This window comes from Copadichromis virginalis, linkage group LG6, assembly GCF_057382275.1.
Source record: "Copadichromis virginalis isolate Kocher_CV1m ecotype Utaka linkage group LG6, C_Virginalis_male_GT1.1, whole genome shotgun sequence".
NCBI classification, from domain to species: Eukaryota; Metazoa; Chordata; class Actinopteri; order Cichliformes; family Cichlidae; genus Copadichromis; species Copadichromis virginalis.
The window spans coordinates 29,739,824-29,759,037 of record NC_140623.1 but is presented as its reverse complement, the minus strand read 5'-3'; the positions used below and the strand labels follow the sequence as shown (position 1 = coordinate 29,759,037).

The 19,214-nt window shown below is 43.4% G+C and overlaps 1 protein-coding gene across 1 annotated transcript in view; it reads left to right on the top strand.

Annotated features, from left to right (window-relative positions):
• The window catches only part of ube2o (ubiquitin-conjugating enzyme E2O), a 44,358-nt gene that overhangs the window by 23,939 nt on the left and 1,205 nt on the right, over positions 1-19,214 (top strand). Inside the window, exons 2-22 of the mRNA XM_085459769.1 lie at positions 2,133-2,192; positions 2,512-2,622; positions 4,571-4,668; positions 4,785-4,848; positions 7,195-7,338; positions 7,845-7,954; positions 8,110-8,260; positions 8,553-8,610; positions 9,001-9,160; positions 10,688-10,843; positions 11,350-11,504; positions 11,847-11,959; positions 12,092-12,220; positions 12,691-12,780; positions 12,860-13,178; positions 14,045-14,415; positions 14,496-14,676; positions 15,493-15,629; positions 16,515-16,718; positions 17,572-17,629; positions 18,143-18,980. Coding sequence (XP_085315895.1) covers positions 2,133-2,192; positions 2,512-2,622; positions 4,571-4,668; positions 4,785-4,848; positions 7,195-7,338; positions 7,845-7,954; positions 8,110-8,260; positions 8,553-8,610; positions 9,001-9,160; positions 10,688-10,843; positions 11,350-11,504; positions 11,847-11,959; positions 12,092-12,220; positions 12,691-12,780; positions 12,860-13,178; positions 14,045-14,415; positions 14,496-14,676; positions 15,493-15,629; positions 16,515-16,718; positions 17,572-17,629; positions 18,143-18,980 — 3,707 coding nt within the window. The remainder of the gene's footprint in view (positions 1-2,132; positions 2,193-2,511; positions 2,623-4,570; positions 4,669-4,784; positions 4,849-7,194; positions 7,339-7,844; positions 7,955-8,109; positions 8,261-8,552; positions 8,611-9,000; positions 9,161-10,687; positions 10,844-11,349; positions 11,505-11,846; positions 11,960-12,091; positions 12,221-12,690; positions 12,781-12,859; positions 13,179-14,044; positions 14,416-14,495; positions 14,677-15,492; positions 15,630-16,514; positions 16,719-17,571; positions 17,630-18,142; positions 18,981-19,214) is intronic.

Genomic DNA, 19,214 nt, shown 5'->3' with positions numbered 1-19,214 from the left:
GCACTCCAGTGATGTTGCAGCTCTGAAATATGGCCAAACTGGTGGCAAGTGGCATCTTGGCAGCTGCACGCTTGACTTTTCTCAGTTCATGGGCAGTTATTTTGCGCCTTGGTTTTTCCACACGCTTCTTGCGACCCTGTTGACTATTTTGAATGAAACGCTTGATTGTTCGATGATCACGCTTCAGAAGCTTTGCAATTTTGAGACTGCTGCATCCCTCTGCAAGATATCTCACTATTTTTGACTTTTCTGAGCCTGTCAAGTCCTTCTTTTGACCCATTTTGCCAAAGGAAAGGACGTTGCCTAATAATTATGCACACCTGATATAGGGTGTTGATGTCATTAGACCACACCCCTTCTCATTACAGAGATGCACATCACCTAATATGCTTAATTGGTAGTAGGCTTTCGAGCTACACAGCTTGGAGTAAGACAACATGCATGAAGAGGATGATGTCAAGTCAAAGTCAAAGTCAAAAGTCAAAGTCAACTTTATTGTCGATTCTGCCACATGTACAGGACATACAGAGAATAGAAATTGCGTTACTCTCAATCCCTAGATAAATAGCAAATGAACATTTAAATATATTTAAATATAAAAGTGATTAAAAATGCAAGTAAAATAATTAAAAAGTAAAAATTTAAATAAATACAATTTTACATATAACAAGAAGGACAAAATATAACATGTGGACAAAATACTCATTTGCCTAATAATTCTGCACTCCCTGTATGACCTTGAACTAAACTAGCTGTTCACTGGTGTTTCATCTGTTTCATGTATGCACCCATGAAGTCATGCATGCTGTGGTTTAAAGGTGAATTTTTGTTTGTTTTTTTTAAAGGAGAAACCAAGATATCCATATAAGTGAAATAAAATCCACAGTAAAGGGCAGGGTCTATTCCTTTATCAAGGAGAAAAACTGCGATGTACAGTTGAAATGAAGACATCATTAAGACATCTCAGGGGTTAAATACGCAGCAAAACTTCTTTACATGGGCAGAAAGGGCAGTCTTCAGTAGTCCAGGCCACTTCAGCTCATGTTGCCCATGATGTCAAATTAATTTGACATCCTTTATGTAGTTTGTGTACATGATCTAGTCATATTTGGAGATCAGGCCAGCAGTTAATGGATTTTTAAAAACGTTTTAAAACGTATCCTCTCTAAAGAAAAACCCATGTGTGAACAGAGAAGGTGTATATCTATCATGGAAACTGAATTTGGACGCGGGCTGTAAATCAGTCTGATAACGGGGAGCTCACACTCCTGGTAGAACATGAGGAGTGCGTTTTATGCCGTTTACCTGCTGATCGTTTTTTAATGTTGTTCTCTAAGCATTAATTATAAACCATCTGTGTGTTGGCATCCAAAAAGCATTGAAACTCTCTATAGCTGCTGCTCAGCCATTGTTCATTACAGCAGGCATGTTTTTGTTTAGTTTTTTAATTAATTTACTGCAGGCCTGTTTTCAGTCTGGATTCCTGCGCACAGGCATGGCGTGACACAGCAGAATTCAGTTCACAGGAACAATGTTTCCCTCTGAGAGTTGATCCGATGCCAAGTTTAGTCCAACAGCTTCTATTTTCTGCCCTCTCCGATCGCTGCAAGCTGTGACTTTGTCCGCCCCTCAGACTATCCACAAACCATTTCAGTTTTACTGGATCTGTATTCTTTTATTTCAGTGTTTTGATTAGCAATTGAAAGTGAAATTGTGTTTGCTGACTCGTCCGGTGCTGAATAAACACTCCTGCTGGCCGGCTCAGTGAAATGCGTCTCTTTGTTTGGACAGCAGAGTCGTTTATCTGCTCTCAGAGGGCGTTGCAGCTCTGCCGAGTGGTCGTGTGGGTGAGGACGGGATGCCCGTGTGACAAATTGCATAAGTAGCGCTCTTATGATCCGAGTGCGAATAGATTTCATTGCTGGTTAATTTCCAGCTCTGTGTCCAGGCTCCATTAGAGTTATTGATGTGCAGCGTTCTCCTCTGCTGTAAGGGTTATTATAAGAAGATGATGATCCAATTTCAGTGTCACACACTCAGCAGCTTCTGTGAGCATTGAGATGTCTTAACCATGAAGTCACTCAGCTGCGTTAGCCACCATTTTCTCAAACCGTTTGCTCTTTCTCTTGCAGTTAAAACTTGAAGATCGATCGATCGTCATCAGAGACTTCGTGCGAAGAAACAACTCTAATGTGAGTGCGGCCCTCCGCCTGTTTGGAACTCTTTCACCTTCTCTCTGTCTGCGCCGCTCTCTCGTTTTCCCTCTGACAGTCACGTCACTGTTCATCACTCTGTTTCATTTGCTGCATCAGGCATGACTCGAATATTACTGCAGGTCTGCTCGTGTAGAGGACTGAAAGGAGACTCTTACCTCGTGTAACACGCAGTCTGAATACAAATGAAACATTAAGCTCTGAGGTTTTCTTCACAGTGCGAGGTCTTGTGCATGCAAAAAACTCCTAAAAGGTCTGAGGTGCTAACAGGCTGATGTGCGTCTCTGTTGTGTTTCAGGATAACCAGTGTGGCTCCGTGACCAACATGAACATCGAGTGTGCAGTGAAATTAGTTGGAACCAACTGCGTTCTGTATCCAGTCAACAGCAAAGACCTGCAGCACATCTGGGTAAGAAGATGAGCCGAAAGACCAAATTTACTAAGATTCAGTTCAGCGTGAGAACCTCTGCCCTGCTTTGCTTTAAGCTAAATTAGTTTCTCTGCTTTGCTTTCTTTTAACGTTTGTGGATGTTTGACGTGAGGAGAATTCAACTTAAGCACTCAGTGACACGTTCTTGCCTTAAACAGTCCTATATAAATAATCTATACTTTACTCAAGTTAACTGCTTTTCTTACTGCAAGCAAAGGCTTCTAATAACAGGGAAGGTGGTCCTGGTCAGAACAACTTTCCTAAATTGACCTCTAGAGACTCTGTAGCTTCATATGGGGACATTGCATTTTGGCTTTTCTGCACTTTATACTTGCCTCTGCTGTGTTAGGCTCTTAAGCAAGCCTATAACAAACTAAAAATAATTACTTTCAGAAACGATACTTACCAGGTTTGACTAATCCCAGTTAGCTGGGAGAAACAGTGAAAGTGGAAATGCTGAGACCAGTGAAATAAAAGTCCTGTTTGAGACCTCTCGCGTGATGTTTACACACCTTTGAATTATGTAACACATAAAGATATAAAGCATGCACGACCACCTTAAATGTGTTTTACATCAGCCGCATTTGAGGAGTAAGAAAAAAGCTCTTTTTCACACTAACCGGTATGTGTGTGCTATTATTATTATTATTATTATTATTATTATTATTATTATTATTAATAATAAAAGCATTTTATGCACCTACAAATCTTTTTATAATAAAAATGCAGGAAGTGTGTTTAGTTTTAGTCTTCAGTCAGATTCATCCACACGTCCGACCTGATGGAAACAGTGGTGCAAAAGTTTGACATTTGACCTTCTTAGAGTGGAGTATCTCTCCAGTATCTCTGCTGTTCTAAGCATCTTCCTAATAGGACCTGTAACGTATTAATAAGAAAACACACACATGAATAGAAACGGCATTAAAAGGAAACATTTTTAAACAGGCCGACAGGAGCAAACCAGCTCTGGAAACAAACTGATGTTAAACTGAATGGAAAACGCAAAGCTGGAACTCACAGTGTGAGTCTGGCTCATAGCTGCTAACTAGCCTTTGCTCTCACACACAGATGCTTTCACAGCACTGCATGGGTTTAGTCTTTATTTCCTTTTCTGAGATCAAATGCGGTGCACAGCACTCCTGTAGCTGTTTTACCGACTGTTGGATTCGTCTACAAACCTTACAGCTGATTTCAGTAACATAATCACTGCTGTCCTGTCAGCTGCACTTCACAGGGACAGCAGAGAGTCACTCACTTCCCACAACAAGTGCTAACGAGGCGATCTTCTTAAAAAGGTCACCGTCCGCGCACGTTTGTTGTGCACATTGCAGAAATTTAAGCACTGAAGTGCAGAAATAAATTCTAATACTTTGACATTTAAATCAGATTTCGTTACCTCAAACTGTGCCTTTGAGGGGGTGACCATACATTTAACTCTGATTGGTCCAAATATACAGTGTTTTTCAAGCTTATAAGACCACTAACCAATGTAAGGTTTATGCCACAGCTGCCCAGAGGTTTTCATTGATTTAAAAGAATGTTTTTCTTGTTTTTATGAGTAATTGTTGAGTAAATTAAACCCTAAGGAAATTTAAAGGGATTGAAAGCACATTTTAAAAGTGATTTTTCCTTTATTGAAAGGCCAGAACATCTTTGGTGGAAGACAAATGTTTGTATGTGCAGGAAAACCCAGATGAATATCAACAAATGTGGATGGAAACTACTCTAAAGATCATTTCTGGCATCAGTCATTAAGAGGATTAAATGCACCTTTTGTTACGTTTGAGTAAACGATGGACACAAAATGATGTAATTGGATGTTGTTATCCAAAGTTGTCCTCATATTGTTGGATTTTAGATACATTTACTATATTCAGTTTCTCTTAAGTGTGTGAAGCTGATGTGCTCCTGCTGTTGTTGCTTTCAGTCTTTCATGTACGGCGACTACATCGCCTACGACTTCTGGCTGGGGAAAGTGTACGACCTGACCAATCACATCATCCTCAAGCTGTCCAATGGAGCCAGGTAAAGCGTGCGTGTGCAGGCAGTGTGTACTGTGACCATGTGACGGTCTGTTGGATCGCGTGAACGTACGTCGATCGGTGCCACATCCAGTGAATGTCTCGTCTCGCTCCCTCCAGGTGCTCCATGAGCGTGGAAGACGGTGCCAAGCTTTATGATGTCTGTCCACACGTCAGTGATTCGGTACGTAGCCACCGGCTCTGATCTGTCACTTCAGGTACATTCGCTTTGTTCGTGTGTTGTCCCGGCTGCTGCTCAGAGGTCATAGCCCCCACAGAGGCTGAAATTTAAGTGACAGCTGTCTGTTCACCTTTTTTTTTTTTTTTTGTGTGTGTGAAATTGTTAAAATTAAGTTTGAACATGCTCTGATAATGCTGTCCCTCTCCACTCGTGCTGCTCCCGTCTTTGTATTTTATTTCTTCTGGTGCTCGCTGTTATTTGAGGATCAGTCCTCAGCTTCAGGTGTCCAGGAGCCTGTACTATGGAGCAGAATTTTAGGCTTAGTAGATAACTTCAGATTTAATCCCGGGCTTACCCTGACACGAAGGTGCCGCAGGTCCAAACCGCTCTGTGGAGGGTTATGTTTGAGATAAAAGAAGCACACATAAAAGCAGCACATACAGTGGGGCAAAAAAGTATTTAGTCAGCCACCGATTGTGCAAGTTCCCCCACTTAAAATGATGACAGAGGTCAGTAATTTGCACCAGAGGTACACTTCAACTGTGAGAGACAGAATGTGAAAAACAAAATCCATGAATCCACATGGTAGGATTTGTAAAGAATTTATTCGTAAATTAGGGTGGAAAATAAGTATTTGGTCACCTCAAACAAGGAAAACCTCTGGCTCTCACAGACCTGTAACGTCTTCTGTAAGAAGCTTTTCTGTCCCCCACTCGTTACCTGTATGAATGGCACCTGTTTGAACTCATCATCTGTATAAAAGACACCTGTCCACAGCCTCAAACAGTCAGACTCCAAACTCCGCCATGGCCAAGACCAAAGAGCTTTCGAAGGACACCGGGAAAAGTATTGTAGACCTGCACCAGACTGGGAAGAGTGAATCTACAATAGGCAAGCAGCTTGGTGTGAAAAAATCAACTGTAGGAGCAATCATCAGAAAATGGAAGACATACAAGACCACTGATAATCTCCCTCGATCTGGGGCTCCACGCAAGATCTCATCCCGTGGGGTCAAAATGATCATGAGAACGGTGAGCAAAGATCCCAGAACCACACGGGGGGACCTGGTGAATGACCTGCAGAGAGCTGGGACCAAAGTAACAAAGGTCACCATCAGTAACACACTACAACGGCAGGGAATCAAATCCCGCAGTGCCAGACGTGCTCCGCTGCTGAAGCCAGTGCATGTCCAGGCCCGTCTGAAGTTTGCCAGAGAGCACATGGATGATACAGCAGAGGATTGGGAGAATGTCATGTGGTCAGATGAAACCAAAGTAGAACTTTTTGGTATAAACTCAACTCGTCGTGTTTGGAGGAGGAAGAATACTGAGTTGCATCCCAAGAACACCATACCTACTGTGAAGCATGGGGGTGGAAACATCATGCTATGGGGCTGTTTTTCTGCCAGGGGGACAGGATGACTGATCCGTGTTAAGGACAGAATGAATGGGGCCATGTATCGTGAGATTTTGAGCCAAAACCTCCTTCCATCAGTGAGAACTTTGAAGATGAAACGAGGCTGGGTCTTTCAACATGACAATGATCCAAAACACACCGCCCGGGCAACAAAGGAGTGGCTCCGTAAGAAGCATTTGAAAGTCCTGGAGTGGCCTAGCCAGTCTCCAGACCTCAACCCCATAGAAAATCTGTGGCGGGAGTTGAAAGTCCGTGGTGCTCGGCGACAGCCCCAAAACATCACTGCTCTCGAGAAGATCTGCATGGAGGAATGGGCCAAAATACCAGCTACTGTGTGTGCAAACCTGGTAAAGACCTATAGTAAACGTTTGACCTCTGTTATTGCCAACAAAGGTTATGTTACAAAGTACTGAGTTGTATTTTTGTTATTGACCAAATACTTATTTTCCACCCTGATTTACGAATAAATTCTTTACAAATCCTACCATGTGGATTCATGGATTTTTTTTTCACATTCTGTCTCTCACAGTTGAAGTGTACCTCTGGTGCAAATTACTGACCTCTGTCATCATTTTAGGTGGGGGAACTTGCACAATCGGTGGCTGACTAAATACTTTTTTGCCCCACTGTACTAATGCTGGCATTTCCAGGAAAGATGATGAGGATGAGAGGGTCTGCGCTTTCAGAGGCCCAAAGTTTTAGTCTTTCCCTGATGAGCATCATTATGAAGTATAGATCATTCATCCCATTGCTGACTTTTTTTCTTTCCTCACGGTTTTGTGCAGCTTCAAGAAAAACAAATTAAAAATGTACTTGGCATTGTGTGTTTAATAAAAGTTACATTGATGAAGCTTCATACATGTTCTTGTATCTTTGTTATGTTGCGCTCTCACTTCTTGGTTTTGTGACGTTCTTGTTGTTTTTGGGATCCAGGGTCTGTTCTTTGACGAGGCGTACGGCTTTTACCCGGGACAGGTCCTGATTGGTCCCGCCAAAGTTTTCTCCAATGTCCAGTGGCTGTCAGGGGTCAAACCTGTGCTCAGCAGGAAGTGCAAGTTCAGGGTGGTGGTAGAAGAGGTACGCAATCTTTTCTTTTATGCAGCAGCCACATTATGTGAGATGGAAAGCAACTCGTTTAGGGTTCGTTGGTTATTATATAAGTTTGTTATGCCTTGAAACTTTTCTCCTTTGAATAATAAGCGACTGAATTTAAATTAAAATCTTTGGATGAACATTTTGAATTCTTCCCTTCTGTATAAAATAAGAAAATGCTCTTTGATTTTAATCACACCAACAGCTGTTGGACCACCTGGGGCCCTTTCTAAAAAAATGGGAAGAAACAGTAAAACCATTAAGTGAATTATTTATCTTAATTTAAGCCTTTTGGGGATTTTTTTGTAATTAAAATGTTTATTTACTTTTACAGCGAAAGCTAGCGATCACTCGAGAGATGAATTCAGGCAGATGGAACAATATTCTTTTAATTAACACGTTCAGTTGTTTTTAATGAATTGGAGTCTATGTGTAAATGTACTTCTTCATGAATGTAAACACTCACTTGGATGTCATCTTGCTTCCTTCAGGTGAAGGTGGTGGAGCTGAAAGTGACGTGGATCACCAAGAGCTACTCGCCCAAAGGTTCTGACAGCGTTTATCCGCCTGCCTCCACCATCACACAGGAAAACCTCTGCAGGTCAGTGCAGTGACTCATCCACACGTGCCCACTGCAGCTACGTCTGCCTCCGTACACAAGCTGCTCTTGTTACCGTTGCTTATTGGGTGCAGTTTGCATCGTGTATTGATATCGTTTAGATTTTAAGTTAAAGTCATTCTCCCGTTTGGATTTAGGGTGAGGCGTCTGGGCTACTACGACCACACCCAGAGGCAGCTGGGAGAGAGGGCCCTCTACGTATTCCCGGCCAAAGGTGATGCCACACGCATCACCTGTGATGGACCTGAGGGCGCCCCTGTTTTGCCTGAAGACCCTGTTGCCAGAAAGGTGTGGATAAACTTGCACTGGTCTTTTCATGTGTTCTTAATTGGTTGTTTCCTTCTGTAAAGAGCTATTTTTTTCCCCAGAGGAGCACATTAGCACCTTAAACCAGCTGCTTTACACAAGAGCGGGGACGATCTCTGATGCTGGTGTATTTTCAGAGTGTTGCTCTCGAATGTTTGTTAACACTCAGTGTTAGAAGGACTGATAGCACCTAAAAACACTCTTTGATCATCTTCAAGCCTTTGCTCTATCTCACTGCTTGTGTGTGTGTGTGTGTGTGTGTGCGTGTGCGCAGTTGAAAAGGATGTTCAAGAAGGATTCTGGGAAGAAGACAGAGAACGCCGAATTACAAGGTGCCAAAACATCCAGAAGATCATAAAACACACACCCAGTAATACAGCATGTATCAAAAAGAGATCAGATTCAGAGAACTTTAAGAGGTGGAAGGATTCAGTCCCTTTTAATTTAAAAAAACATTTTTTTAAGGAGAATATTCTTGAGTCTATAATCTCCCCACCTCCTTATATTGTTTATTTCCAGTGGCTCTTATATACAATTCTAGCGTATATAAATAACCAGGTTTTGTACTATAGAGCCTCACCTGGTTTACAGAACCATAACTTCTTTGTTGCTAATTAAATTCTTTCTCAAATAGAATTTTGATGATTTTTCCTTTTGACTGGATGAATGTAAATAATCCTTTTTTAAATTTATTTATTTTTTTACTTTGTTTCTCCCTGTAGGCGAGCACAGATCTGAACAGACCGACTCGAATCATCCCAACAACAACAACGGTCCCGCGGTTCCCGTTCAGAACGCTCCGGACTCGCAGAACGACGCCTCGGCTGAACACGGCGAGCAGGACGCTGATGACGAGGCTGCAGAGGAAACCGACGACACCAGGTCAGGGTCCTAGTTATTACCCTTTACAAAAACATTTATGCTGTCTAATTTATCTATAAGCAATTCTAAAATGCTCTAATATAATTTATTATAGCTTTGAGTCATTTTTATTCAAATTTAAGAAATTAAAAACTTGACACAATCCTTGTCAGTTTCCTTTAATAATAAGAAAAGTATCATTTATAATGTAAGGCATGTTTGAATGAATTCTGTGTTATGGTTTGGTAGAATCTCAACGATGTCTTTTTTTTTTTTTTTTCATCTTTTATTTCTGTGCTTTTAAAACAAACATCTATACAAACCGCTTCTTTGTAGATGTAAATAATTTTAAAATTCATAGTTAATTCGTGTGATATTTAATTTTTTTTTTTGAAAACATAAGTGAGGGCTTACCATTTTGGTCTAAAACTAAATGGAGGAGAATTAGGTTGACAGTAGGAAACGCTTTTAATATATATTTGTGATGATCCTCGTGAGTGGTTCAGTTAGATTACAGAGGTTACAGAGGGGGTTTTTTTGCATTAGGAAATAAAAAGTCAGCTTTCTGTTATGTCAGAGTTGCTGCTAATTATTCTGCTTATTGTAATTAATCAGCTGAGATGCCCGGCAGATGTTTAGGTTCAGTGTACATCATTAATACAGCTGAGCTGCTTGTTAATTAAAATCAGTCGTGTGTGTGTGTGTGTGTGTGTGTTTACATATCTTTGTGGGGACCAAAAATTGTAAGTTTACTATGCTTGTGGGACCAACAGCCCTTATGGGGACAAAATCCAGGTCCCACGAGTTTGAAGGCATTTTGAGACTCAAAATGTGGTTTCAGTGTCAGGGTTGCAATAAGGTTATGGGTAGGTTTAGGCTAAGTGGCTAGAAAAAGCATTATGTCAATTATGTCCCCACAAAGATATGAAAACACAGCGTAAGTGTGAGATTCTGGGGAAAGTGAGATATCGGACAGCTCTACACATTTTAACTCGGTATTATATTAAACTGAAAGGGATGTAAATGTGTTTTGTTGGAAACCAGAGAGACTAAAGCCTGGTTTAGAGAAAGTAACAGTTCAGCTGAATCATCGTGTCTCGAACCAAAGACGGTCCCAGGACATGCATGTTGGGTTAATTGGTGACTCTAAATTGGTCATGGACATGAAGACTAAATGCTTAGAGTGCACAAAATAAAGTGCTGTATGCGCGTGTGAGTAAACAGTCCAAAGTGGAAATTTGAGCAGGAAAAACTGCTCTAAATGTGACTTCAACATCACGTGGAGCTTAAAAGCTTCATAAATGTGGGATTTATTGCAGATCTGTTGCACAGTTGTGTCTAAAATGTTTCCTGTATGTGTTGAGCGCATAAATTTATTGTTCAACACTGGACCCACTTTGTTTCTCATCATTTTATTACAGTTCAGACCAAAGACATCACTCAGTAAACCTAATACTGCACAGCCTGACTGAGGGGAAAAATGAGTTTTTGCATGCTTAATACACAGAAAATTGCATTTGCATAAAGAACTTGTTTCCCTCGCTGCAGCTCTTTAACGTCATCAGCGAGCTCCACAGCCTCCTCTCAGAGCGGCGGTCTGGGAACCAACCGCAAGAAGAGCATCCCGCTCTCCATCCGCAACCTGAAGAGGAAGCACAAGAAGAAGAGGACAAAGTTCTCCCGCGAATTCAAGCCCGGAGACCGGTGGGTTAAAATCACAAACGCCGGCACACGAGAGTAAATTCCATCTAGTTTCTTCTGTTTGTCACCAGAGTTAGCAGTCCACTGTTTATGTTTTTAGAGTTGTCTGTAAGAGACGTGGGAATGACACCTGTTCCTGTTAAATTTGCAGCTGCTTTCTCGGAAAGACCTGCCATCTCTCGCTTTGACTGCATGTCTGTCCATCCAGCTCTCATTTGTCTAAGGGTTTGCGACTCGATTCGTCAAGTCTTTCAGTAATGGTGTCATTTCCTCAACCACACAGACACACTCATACTCTGCTCACACGCTGCATTTGAGGTTAAGTGTAAGAGTGTTCCACTTTTGTACTGCACACTGTTATCACAATGGATGCAGCAGGACCAGACGGATGGCAGTGAAGCAGGATAAAAGTCATCTGAGGAAAACTGAGAAATCGGAGAGAAGATTGAGGTCTCTGCTGTCTTTTTCTTCTTCTTTTTTTTTTTTTTTTTTTTTTTTTTTTTTTGCAGAGTGGCAGTGGAAGTCGTATCCACGAATACCACGGCTGATGTGATGTGGAAGGACGGCCGGGTGGAGAAGGGGATCCGATCGAACGACCTCTACCCCATCCAGCACCTGGACAGCCACGAGTTTTGCCCCGGCGACTTTGTAGTAGATAAACGACGTAAGGAAAAGCTTTTATCTCAGATTTGATCTCAGATTGGTGGGTATTTTTGTGTATGGGCCTCTCTGCCACTTAGTACCTGCAGTATGTAGGTCATTTTCTGTAACTGTGCCAAAGCGTCTCTGTAAAATGGACTGAATACACCGGGATTTACATCACAATGGTGATGTTACAGCCATGTACGGTAGTGCCATTCGGCAAATGAAAATGTTTTTATGTAGAATCCATAGAGGTTAACTTCACATCATAATATTCTTTAAAACGGGAATCCAAAAAGTACAGATATTTGTGTTTTACAGAGTTTACTTTGATCTCTAAGCTATGCATGTGTGCTCACCTCAGCCCAAGCGCTGCAGGACCCCGGGGTGTACGGCATGATCCAGTCTGGCGATCACAAAGGCAGAACGTGTGTGGTGAAATGGATCAAACTGAACTCCACCAGTGACGACGTGGAGGTCAGTCAGGAGGAAAAACAGCGATTGTGATTTAAAGCTTGTGAAAATCACAAGCTTTAATGTTTGAATGTTTGTGGGCGACAGAGGTACGAGGAGAAACAGGCCATAAACGTTTGTTTCTGTGTTGTTTAGGTCATCGGTTTGGAGGAGGATGTCAGTGTCTACGACATCGCTGATCATCCGGACTTTCACTTCCGCACGACCGACATCGTCATCAGAATATGGAACTCGGAAAACGGACAGAACGACTGTGAAAATGAGGTAAAGTGATGCGACCGACCGCCCAACACACGAAACACTCAGTTTTGTTTTGTTTTTTTTAAGAGTCATGAAAATGACGCGTGTCTTTCTCCTGGACTGTAAAGGTTATGAGAACTCAAATCCAGACAAATCAAGTCCACATGTTAAGCCCACCTTCTTTGTAAGTTGAGGGCCTTCAGGGCTTCATTCATCAAGTTGTTATACAGAAAAATCGTAACGGCTGATTCTGAGGAGGTCAGGTGGAAATTTCTTTTCAGATTTGGGTGATTTTTACATGGAGTGAACCTCTACTGATTCCCAGCCTCGAAACAGTTTGCTTCTTTTGCACCTCTCCGTGGGGAAAAGTCAATACCAAATCCTAAAAAGGCTTTTTAGGCAGTACTTCACACACTAGCTGCTGCACTTTTGTCCCTCTTAGTCTTCATATTGTATTGTTGCTGATAATCGTCCCTATATTTGCCTCCTTTCAGACGTCAGTCGGTCAGGTGTACAGGGTGGATGTAAGCAGCAAAGTAGAGGTGGTGTGGGCAGACAATTCGAGGACCATTGTCCTGCCACAGGTAAGCAATTGAAGCTCATTGTGATGTCTGCGTAATCGCAGGTGAAACGTTTGTTTCTGACCCCCGATCGCTCTTGCAGCACCTCTACAACGTGGAATCGGAGATCGAGGAGACGGACTACGACTCGGTGGAAGAAACGAGCAGCGTTCTGTCGACCGAGGAGTGGGAGGACGAGAGCGACAGCTGGGAGACAGACAACGGTCTGACCCCAGAGGACGACAGCCACGTGAACAACGCGGATGCCACGGATACTGCAACGCCGACCCCGACGCCCACTGGCTCCACGACATTCATCATCCCACCGCAGGAGGGCAGCAAAGCCGGGGTTACCAGCCCCACCAAAGGAGTCTCAGGAGAGGAGGGCGAAGCGTCTATGGCGAGTCCTGCTTCTGGTGGAGGTAGGAACTCATTGGAAGAAGTTTCATCCACACAAAAAAAATATTAGTCTGGTCTTACGAGCTTATTTCAGACAGCTGTCATCAACAGCTGCAGAAAAAAGCTGCTGGTTGCAGCTGGATGGAGCTGTAACCAGTCAGCCATTAAATGGACCATGTGACGAACCACAGAGAAACAAGAAACCAACAGATGTTGGTTTATGAGCTCTCAGATACATCTGCCATCAAACTTTATAGTGCGGTTCATGTCTTTAGGCAAGTATTATGTATTCCAGTCACACGCTGCTCTAAAATTCTGCAAAACATCTCAGTATTTATCTTGATGGCATTTTCCTATATTATATTTCTCGCCTCTAGTTGTAGTTCACTATGACTCATCCACCGTCCTGCTGCCTTAAATACTTGTTAGATCAGCATGTTTGTTTATTAATCTGAAAATAACCCTCAACATGTTCAAATTTTCTTCTTTTTTGAATACTGGATGCTAAAAACTATGATACCTGGCTGTTTAAAAAAAAAAAAGAAATTAACCTATAAACTGAAGACTCGTGGATGTTTTTCATGCAAAGAGTGAAGATATTAAAAAATATATAATGTGACGTCGTTTCTGGTATTTTGGTGGAATTTGTTGACCACATTTTATGGATTTATTTGCATTTATTTTGACTAGTTTGTGTATATAAAACAGTATATTTAAACCCCTTATAAAAAAATAAAAATAAGTCAAATGGAGCAAAAACAATAAAAAAAATTTGATGCAGTCAATAATCAAAATCACACGGTGCTTTCGCATCAAAGAAACAGTTTCTGTCTTTTGCTGTAAACTGCTTTTGTGGTCATTTTGTCGGCTTGTGTCTGAACCGCTGCAGGAGGAGCTGTGAACGGAGCGGAGAAACCCGGTAAGGATGGAGCCTCTCGGGGCTTCAGGGAGTTGAAAGAGGCGCTGAAGATCCTGGAGAGCTTGAAGAATATGACTGTGGAGCAGCTCTGGACCGGTGGCTCCCCAACCTCCCCGACCTCCGTCGAACCCGCTTCCATGACTAACGTGGCGAGTTCGGTGACGCCGACGACCCAAGAAAAACCGACCAAGGAGAAACGCTTCCTAGACGATATCAAGAAGCTCCAGGAAAACCTGAGGAAGACTCTGGACAACGTGGCCATCGTGGAGGAGGAGAAGATGGAAGCTGTGGTGGAGGCAGTGGGGAGTGTGGGAGCAGGGATGGAGGCGGGTGTTAAACAGGTGTGTACAATCATTTTGCTCTTACCTCGTTTAGATATCTCCGCTCATTAGACCGCGTCTTACCTGTCGCTGCGTTACAGGCAGAGAGAGCTGGAGATGAAAAGCCCCAGCAGGAGGCTCAGACACCCGTAGGTCAGCAGGAGTGGCCCAGTGAGATTCTCAGTGACACGCCGGTACTGTGCCAGCAGAGCGGCGGCAAACCCGGTGTGACATTTACCAGTGCCAAGGGGGAGGTGTTCTCGGTGCTAGAGTGGGCACCAGGTAAGACATTCAGATGTGTAACCTGTGACTCTCTTCCCCCCCCACGCTTGTTGTCTTTGTTTTACACCATCTATCCTCCTCCAGATCTCCTTTGGTTTTATTTTTCCAGTGTCTTGATCTTTACTGAACCTTGCTCGACTGTCTGAGGCAGGAATTTCTGTTTGTTAACTTTACAAAGAAAAAGAACTGACAAACCACATAAATGCGCTGAGATGTTGCTGTTGGTTTTTCTCCAGAGCTGAAAAATGAAGTAAACTTGAAATGTTAAAAAAGTGCACTTCCTTTAAGCTGGCTTCAAAAATAGAGACAACAGAAGTTTATTTACAGCCTGCAGGAAAACTGTTATGGCCTCTGCGGATGGTTTCCCAAACTCGCCGTAGCTGATAACTAAACACCCCGCCCCCTCATCCAAATATGGTCAATTTTGGCTCCAAAACACAAACACAGCTGCGGCCAAAACACAGATGTTGAGTCCATGTTTGCTTTATATGGTTTATGGGCACAATCGGGTGGTTTACATCATCGGTGTAGCTGAACCTGTAAGTCCAGTAGAGACCTGCAGATCGTTCAGGAGGACAGAGGATGAACGGCAAATACAATAAATATACACGTCGTGTCAGAAGTGGGTCAGATCACCATCAGCCTGATCTGCTGCTTTAGGATTTATTTTTTCCCTGCATGGTTTTCACTAACACAGTCGCACCTGTGAACGCATCGTTTTGTGTACTGAATGCTCAGTTAATTGTGTAGATTTCTTTCTTACTGTGGTCGTGTTCAGTCATCATTCGTTGCCGTCCTCCTTTCTGTCTCTCACAGAAACTCACTCGTTTAAGAAAATGGAGTTCCAGCCTGCGGAGGCGAAGAAGTTCTTCAGCACGGTGAGGAAGGAAATGGCTCTGCTAGCGACATCGCTGCCTGATGGCATCATGGTCAAAACCTTTGAGGACCGCATGGTGGGTTTCCTGTCATTAATGCCGGGAAAGTAAAGCAGTGCATGCTTTTATTGTCATTTTTCAGAATTAAACTTTTCTGCTTTTCCTGATTTTCCACCTTTGGTTTCTTCTCGGAAACAGAAAGTTTGTGAGCGTGTCTGAAGGCTTAAAAGGGGAGGAGCTAAATTGTCTTGTTTACAGTGTAGATTAATTGAAGAGCTGAGTTGAAGGTTGCGTAAAAGCTGAGGATTATTTTGAACTGTAGGTTATGCAAAGCTAGTGTAGTGGAGTCAAAGAGTAAAAATATGGAGCAGGAAATGATCCCAATCATTAAACAGATTATTCTTCTTTAGTAATATGCTCCAAATTTGGACGGTTTCATTTAATGCTGGAAAATCTGTAGATTTACTAAAAGACACTAAACAAGGACACAAATTTACCACCACCTTCATATTTAGGTGAAATCAACCATTTGTAGATATGTAGTAATTCAAAAGCCTTTGTTTTTCTCCGCTGTATTAAAAAAATGCCTTCAGCAGAGATTCAAGGCCACAAATGTGCAGAAAATATTTTCATTCCTTTTACACAACTTACATTTTTAAGTTGGAAAAAGTCGTTTTGACAGCATAAAATTAAATTGCTAGTTCTTAAAAGCCTCATGATCACTAATGGGCCTTTTTCAAACCCAAATGCCAGCATGAGGTTTAAAAGTATTAATAAAAGAATAAATATTTAAAAAATTACAGGGAATGAAAGGTAGAAGCAGCCAGGCTTTACTCTTACGTCTGCTGCACTGTACTTTGTTCTGCTATCTCATACGTATTCTCCTGCAGACGCCTGAACATCGGCCTCCTTTAGATTACAACATCAAACATGTTGTACTTTTCTTTTGTCGCTCCACCACAGGACCTGTTCTCGGCTCTGATCAAAGGGCCGACTCGTACGCCCTACGAGGACGGTGTGTTCCTGTTTGACATCCAGCTGCCTAACATCTACCCAGCTGTGCCGCCTCTGTTTCGATACCTGTCCCAGTGCAGCGGCCGCCTCAATCCCAACCTCTACGACAACGGCAAGGTCTGCGTCAGCCTGCTGGGCACCTGGATAGGCAAGGTGAGTGCCGGAGGTGTGGACAGCCTCAAGATGGTCTTTGTAGCCCGAGCACATGATTCAGAGTATTCTCAGTGGACTTTTATCAGGTCACTGCAGTACGGTGTTCACCAATCTGTCCCTCTTCTTCATCACCCAATCATAAACAACATCAGTGAAGTGTGTTTCTCCAAACTTCAGCCTGAAAGATTCAGTTGATCACCCTGAAGTGTTTTTGTTAAACCAGTTTAAACTTTTAAATTAATTGGACTTGGCAGTCAGAGTCTTTCTGGTGTGTCTGATGTACGAGGTGTCACATTTCAGATTTTCCTGATTGTAGTAGGTTGGTTTTTTGTTTTGTTTTTTTCCACTGTTGCTTCAGTGTGGCTGATTCAACCACTATGGATGATTAGAGTGGTGTGGATTTCAGGGTGGATATATGACTCTTGGCAAGAGGGGGAAGGAAAAACTCCCTTTTAACAGGAAGAAACCTCCTACAGAACCAGGCTCAGGGAAGAGAAGAGGGAGACAAGATAGCTGGAGACACGGAGAATAACACACATTTCTTTCACCTTTAATGAAAAGAATAGAGGACTAACTTAGAAACAGCACTGTAACTGTAACCAACCAGGTTATAGTTACAGTTAAACTCTCAACATATGAACCTAAAGTACGAATTGTATAACTGCTGAATGTTTTGGGGTTTAAAGTGTCCAGGCTGCACACACACAGTACCTTTGGATGTTTTATTGTAATCTAATGTGAGAAAAGTGTAATCTGGGGACGACTTTACTTTAGCTTATTGTAGCGTTAAGTGAACTGTTCACTAGTCAGAGACGTCAGTGCTGAGCTGTTTTAATGCTGCTGTGATCTGCAGGGCACTGAGAGATGGACCAGCAAGTCCAGCCTGTTGCAAGTCCTCATCTCGATACAAGGTTAGTGCAATCACACACCCACACACACAGATTGTGCATCCATCACTACAGAGGACCTCACACTGACTCACTTTCATTTCCTGCAGATTTTCTCTCACCCTGGTCTAACCTTTACTTACTCTGACCTCTAAAGCTTGCATTCCTAACTTAACAAAGTACATTGTCCTCACAAGGAAGACACGTCCCCACAATGTGAACATGAAACTGATGTAGGTCCCCAGATTGCTGTAATACCAAGCACACACACACACACTGCTGCTTCTCTTCTCTGCAGCTGAAAATGTTTTATTCATGTTTTCATTTGCTCAGAAGTTACTCAACTAAATATATCTGCCTCACACACAGACATGACACCATGTCCATACAACATCTGCAGCCTGCCAGACTAACAGAATCCAGGTTTTAAATCTCGGATATCTTTTAGCTTCAAATGTTGCAGTTGAATTAGCAGATTTCACAGTCTTGAGCTATTTTTCTGTTTTTCACAAATCCTGATTCGATGTGTGCCTGCAGGCCTTATCCTCGTCAATGAGCCTTACTACAACGAGGCCGGCTTCGACAGTGACCGAGGCCTCCAGGAGGGATACGAGAACAGTCGCTGCTACAATGAGATGGCTCTGATCAAGATGGTGCAGTCTATGACGCAACTCCTCCAGAATCCCATTGAGGTCTTCAAGCAGGAGATCCAGGAGCACTTTGTTTCTAATGGCTGGCGGCTCGTCCACCGGCTGGAGTCGTGGCTGGAGCTGCACGACTCTGCGGAGCGAGGGCAGGCCGCACACCCGTACTCCAGGGCTCAGCACTCCAAGGACCGACCTTCATCTGTGGAGCCTCTGGATGAGCAGCTGGCCCTGGGATCGGGGCCCGTGGCGGTGGCCCACAGCAGCCCCGGTAAGGCGGGGGAGGAGGGATACACGGGAGCAGGTGTCACCAGTATTATGGAGGAGGAGCTGGAGGATTCAGGACTGAGTCCCTCCACCACAGCAGCCTCTCAGCAGGAGCTGGGCAACAACTCAGACTGCGACAGCAACCTGGGGAACAGCTCTCTGGGCAGTGAAAACAGGGGCAGCGCTGCGGGGCCCGGCTCCATAAGCCGCACCGGGACGTCCGAGTTGGGTTCTGCCGCAGCGAGCGCAGGAGGGGCGGGCTCCTCGGGGAGCCAGCCAGTGGTGAGACCAAAGAAAAGGAGAAAGAGCTACCGAAGCTTCCTCCCGGAGGGCAGCGGTTACCCCGACATCGGCTTCCCGCTCTTCCCGCTTTCAAAGGGATTCGTGAAGAGCGTCCGAGGCGTGCTGCAGCAGTACCGAGCTGCGCTGGCAGCCGCAGGCATCCCCGAGCACACAGAGGACAAGTAAGTGCCTCCTCATCCTTTCCCAGTATGCCACTGCACTGTTCCCTGCTCCTTTTCCTCCTCTTCTTCTACCTTTTCATCCGCCTCAAGCCGTCGAGGAGGATCCATTACTTGTTGTCTGGGAGAGGGGGGCTACAGCTTTCTGTCTGCTGTACCCCTGTCCAGAGCTGCACTAAGCCCCCAGCACTGCCCACATTTTTAACCTTTACCTCCATTTCTTAGTCTTTACTGCTC